We start from the raw sequence: 5,413 nt of genomic DNA on the forward strand, positions 1-5,413 counted from the left end.
GCACAAATTAAGGCACATGTGCATGCAGAAATCCCACATTCACGCTTTTCCAACGAACGAGTAATGACTATTAATTGTCTCATTGTTATTTTATTTATCAATGAATCATACACGTCAATCCAACATATATGCATGTTTACAACCAACCTTCCTATTGTCTTTATGAAGTCGGGCCGGTAGCTCGGGATTAAAGTCGTAGCCTAATCCGAGGAATTTGTGAGATTGAGAAGACCAAGTTTTCGTAATCTAGTCAATGCCTAACTTTCAGGGGAACTACCTCCGTGTTGCCACAACCCCGGTTATTTAGGCTGGATCTTGCAGTACGGGTAGACGTGGATGACCCATATACCCACGACTCAGATCCTGGCCACTATCCTGAAATTGCGGAGTGATTCTTTCGCTCCAAGGCTTATAAATACCGAGACACAGGTATTAAAGAGATATGTTCATCTAAAATCCCAAAAAGCACTATATTCATTTTTCTTTTAAAATCCCACTCTATTTTCTGAGTCTGACTTGAACATCGAAGTGACCCCGCCAAAAAACCTTCCAGCGCTCCATTAACGTGCTTTTGCTGCATTTTACCTTGTGCAAATACACCCAAGTCAATTCATCATCTACGATCCTTACCAGCATGCTACCCTAATAGCCTGGACACCCAGTTCTACAGAATAACATCAATGAGTATAATACTCTTAAAATAGATTGAAATTAAAATCAACTCAACTGATAATCATGAGATCTACATAATTCCACCATAAATTAATGACTACCTAACAGTACCTATGAAGACATATAATAACATCACTTGCTTGAGTTAATGAAGAAATAATAGCTTAATAACGAATCGACTCTTCTAACCAAATGAAATGACTCCTCATTAATCTAAAGTACCTTAAAAACTATTGATGTCCCTAACTAAAGCAAATCATGCATGGTGCATCTAACTCGTAGGCTTGTCAACGCGGGCCAACGGAATGGGGGTAGCTCGCAACCCTCCAAAATATGTCATTTGGTGGGATAGATCGATCCTTCAATTTTTAGTTGTATTAGATGAATTGGGGTGGGGTGGCCCGAAAGTCGCAACAATCCTTCAATTGACGTGGTGAGGGTGAAAAAATCGAAAGTCTAACCCATTTTGACGACTCAAGTAACTAGATTATTGAACATAAATAGTTTAGCTTTTCTTAGAGCAACCAACAATTTTTAAAAGAAAATGATGCAATTATGATCTTTTATGTTGTAAAACGTCAGTTTTAGTATTGTATTTTTTAATTTTTTTTAAAATAATTTCAATCATTTTCTCACATGTAGAGCTAGCTAATAGATACGACAAACATCAATGACACAAATGTGCATATCAGAAAAAGATCTAAATTTTTTTAAAAATATAAACTAAAATTGAAATTGAAAACATATAAAAATCTAATAACTAATAATTAAAAAAATGACATTAGGCAAATTATTCATACTAGTATTCAGAGCACGCGTTGCCTGCTTATGTAATATGTTTTTTTAATAAAAAAATAGAAAACAATTTTGAAAGAATTTTTTTTGTAAATATATTAATTAATTTTATAAACATGACATTTTCATAAATACATAGTTATCAATGGAAAAAATAAAATGACATTTTGATAAATAAATATATATTAAAAGATAAATAAAAAAGAGTTGGTCATACCAATCTCTCAACTTTAATAAAATGAATTTGATAAATTCTTTCAACGTCTATTATCTAATAAATAAATAAATAAATAAAAATGTTCGTAGACATTAGGCAAATTATATATATTATATACCTTTTTTCAACGTCTATATTCTTCTGGCAGATATCATTCTTCTTGGGGACTATATATATGTTTACTAGAACATTATGCAAGCTATAACAAATATCTCCCGACAACAAAAATTTGAGGGAAGACGCTTGTATTATTACCACAACAAACCATTTTATTACAGCGAATTATTCAAGAAATCGGAATTTTAGAATTGGATTTCCTCCAATAAAAAAACCAAAGATAGATTACAGCGAAACGCCATTAATACTAGTCAATATTAATCAGGGACCACACAATTCAGCAAAATCAAAGCCCCGACGAAAACGGAAAGCCGGTTTCCGGCAGCCAAGATGCTCCGGCAATAAATCTCCCCACCGTGAACGGCTGCGCCTCCGCCGCGCTTTTCAAAACCCTGAACCCCTTCCACGTCACCCTGTTCGCCGTCGACGCCCCCGCGCCCGTGTTCTGATACTCGGCGTAGAACAGCGTGTTGAGCGCGAAATTCCCGTCCCACGGATACCAACCCGCCGGGTTTATGACGTCGCTGATCTCCGACTGCAAGACCACCGTGCGGGAATACTCCTTCCACGGCCTGCCTAGGTACGTGGGGAAGTTCCTCTGCACGGGTTTCAGATCGGAGGTGGCGGCGATCTTGCAGTTCTGGAGGACGATTCCGGTGTTCTGGTTGGGGTCGTCGCGGCCCTGGGCGGTGACCATGTTGCGCTGGCCGGAGTTGGGGCGGCGGGCGTGGATGTCGCACCTCTGTATGACGACGTTGGCGTTGCCGAATATGAAGTCGACGGTGCCGGCGATGAAGCAGTCGACGTAGAATTGGCGGAGGGAGTGGGTGTAGAGGGTGTCTTGGTAGGCGAGAATGTCGCATCTGTAGAAGGCGCAGAGGTCGGCGTTTACGCGGAGGGCCACCGCCTGGTGCTTCGACGGCCCCGCCGTGTTCTGGAAAGTTATGTCTCGGGCCAGGAACCCGCTTCCGACCACCGCTGCATGCAGCACAATATCATTTTCATCAGTCAAAAAATATTTCTAAATTTCTTATTTGATATATATATTCTAAAATATATATATCAAATAAAAGTATAAAGTTTAGAGTTCACAGTGTACTGTATATAAAGCATCAGAATTATAGAATAATAATTTTTGAGGTTATGCATAAACTTTTATATACAAAAATACCCTCTTAGGTGGCAAAAATATTTTAGCTTATTTTATAAAAAAATATCGTACAACTACAACATGACTGTGTTTATATTTTTGTCCTAACATCTTGATAGTATTGTATAATTTTTTATATGCCAAAATGCTCACCTCAAATTACCAAAGCTTTCAGTCTTATTTGATATTTTAAGAAATCATTGGAAGCTATTTTGTCAAATAATAAAAAAAAATATAAAACAATACAAATATGAGAAATGGATTAGATATTTCAAATAAATGAATCAGAAAATATGAAATTTATATTTGAAAAGAGAAGAGCAGGCATTTGGGGCTTTAAAGAAGTTGGTTTGAGACAACTTGGCACTGGTGTCCTAATTAATATATATGGGATAGATTGCCTTTAATGCATGTTTTCAAAATCATAGTTGAAAACATCATTTAAAAAAAATTAAATTCAAATTTAATCCAATTACTAATTTCGAATAATCATGTCCATTTTCGGAAAAAAAAAAAACAAAGGGCAAAGGCAATCATTATTCCTATTGAAAATTATACTTATTTTTTCAAATGACATCAAATTATATATTTTAAAACATTTCCCCTAAAACTCATTTTAAATCCATTTTCTATTATTTGGTACAATAATTATTTTATAATTGTATGATCACTATTATTAAAATAATAATTATATTACCAAATAATCATTATATTTTAAATCTTAATGTTTACGAACACCGACACGTTACCCGAGATTCATGGCTTAATTATTGAAAGACCTTTACAGATAATATTCGCAAGCAAAGACAGATAGCGACAATTAGCAACAAATTAAAGGAAAAACTTTACTCACCCACAGTGGCGGAGTTGAAGGTGGTGCTGCCGTCCACGACGTTCCGGCTCGCCGTGATAATGGTCGTGGTCCGCCCATCTCCGACGAACATCAGGTTCCTCTTGCTCCTCGGAATATCCACATTCTCTCTGTAAACCCCAGCTTTAATCCTGATAACATACCTCTTGCTGCTACTTGCCGGTGCCGCCGCCACCGCCGCCGAGACTGTCCGGTAATTACCACTCCCATCCGCCGCCACCGTCACGTCGGGAGTCACCGTCGAAGACTGCAGCAAGCGTCTGTCTCCGGCGGATAACCACGCGGGCCAATGGCTGTCCTCTCCAAGCAGCTTCCTTCCTTGATCAGCAGAATCGTGTGAGCTGGGAAATTTGTTGGCCGCAATTTCAGTATCCGTCAAGTTCTTGATTATGGCCAAAACATTGCTGCACAGCCGGAAAACGTGCATCTGGCCCTTGATGAGGGCCTTGCGGACTTGTTCATCGGCTTCGTCGTGTGAGAATCCGTCGAGGCAAGAATCTTGATTGGTCTGAGCGGCGCTCAGCAAAGTTTCCAGGTTCTCTTTGTGTTGGGCCAAGGAGTAATTCTTGAACCCGAAGTCCTTGAGCTCGGCCTCCGACTCGCGAAGCTCCTCCAGCGTGTCGTCGATCATTTCCAGGCAGTCATGCAGGGCGGTCTTCTCCCGCCGCGTCAGGGATCGGCGGGCTGCGGTCTTTTCGATGGTGAAGTAGTTCCTCTCCACGGTGTAGATTGTGTAGTTGAGGGCAGTCAAGAGTACGTCTTTGCTGCTCTTTATCACGAGGGACGCGGCGTTCGCGGCGGCGTGGACGGTGGAAACGCAGAGCTCCGGGTAGAGCGTGGCGGCGCAAGTGGACTTGACCACCGCCTGCATTTGGGAGACGGCTGCGGCGGCGTGGGTGGCATTCTTTCGGGTTTGGACAAGTGTGGTGGCTACAATGGCCACAATTAGCAGAGATGCGAATGCTCCTACAATGAAGAGCTTTCTCTTGTTTGTAAGCTTCTTGTGTGAGTGAGAGTCATCCATTTCTGAGCAGAAATTGGTTTTGGGAAAAGAAGATAAAAGGCCTCAGTTTACAGGAACACTTGTCACTTCCTCCTAGTTTATATTTATATATACATAATACATATACTTGTGCATAATGCCGATACATCAACAATACATATACATATATATATATATATATATATATATATATATACATATAAATAATTTTTATATCATGAGCGCACCATTGTGAGCAACTATATAAAGAACAGTTGAATGATAATTACTGATTGAATATACAAAATGTCACACCAGCTGTTGCCCATGACAATGCTAGCTCATGATGGTTGTCCATGATATCAAAACTCTATAATATATATATATATATATACAATATAATGTCAATAACCCAACAATAGGGACAATTTCTAACTATATCCCTGTATCTTTTTCATTTTCCGTATTATATCCCTTTCACCTTTCATGTTCCAAATATATCTCTGATTAATTAAATAGTTTCTTGAATTTGTCCTTAAAACTAAATAATGCTTATTCTACCATTTATTTCCTTATTTAAAATTTAAAGGTTTAATCTCATCATGCTTC

At 38.8% G+C, this 5,413-nt stretch overlaps 1 protein-coding gene across 1 annotated transcript; it reads right to left on the reverse strand.

Moving 5' to 3' along the window:
* Positions 1 to 1,886: 1,886 nt before the first annotated feature.
* Positions 1,887 to 4,942, reverse strand: LOC140886633 (pectinesterase-like). Its single transcript, XM_073293320.1, has 2 exons — positions 3,805 to 4,942; positions 1,887 to 2,779 (listed from the first exon to the last, which is right to left on the reverse strand). Exons 1-2 carry the CDS (start codon positions 4,844 to 4,846, stop codon positions 2,088 to 2,090), a joined length of 1,734 nt encoding a protein of 577 aa, XP_073149421.1. The 5' UTR covers positions 4,847 to 4,942; the 3' UTR covers positions 1,887 to 2,087.
* Between the last annotated feature and the right edge of the window lie 471 nt (positions 4,943 to 5,413).

The sequence above is a fragment of the Henckelia pumila genome, chromosome 3 (assembly GCF_033568475.1).
Source record: "Henckelia pumila isolate YLH828 chromosome 3, ASM3356847v2, whole genome shotgun sequence".
NCBI lineage: Eukaryota > Viridiplantae > Streptophyta > Magnoliopsida > Lamiales > Gesneriaceae > Henckelia > Henckelia pumila.

Excerpts from the sequence above, each read along its gene's own strand:
- LOC140886633 (XM_073293320.1), bottom strand. The coding sequence starts at position 4,846 with ATGGATGACTCTCACTCACACAAGAAGCTTACAAACAAGAGAAAGCTC. Across the intron at positions 2,780-3,804 it reads CTTCAACTCCGCCACTGTGG|CGGTGGTCGGAAGCGGGTTC; the intron begins GTGAGTAAAGTT and ends TGCTGCATGCAG.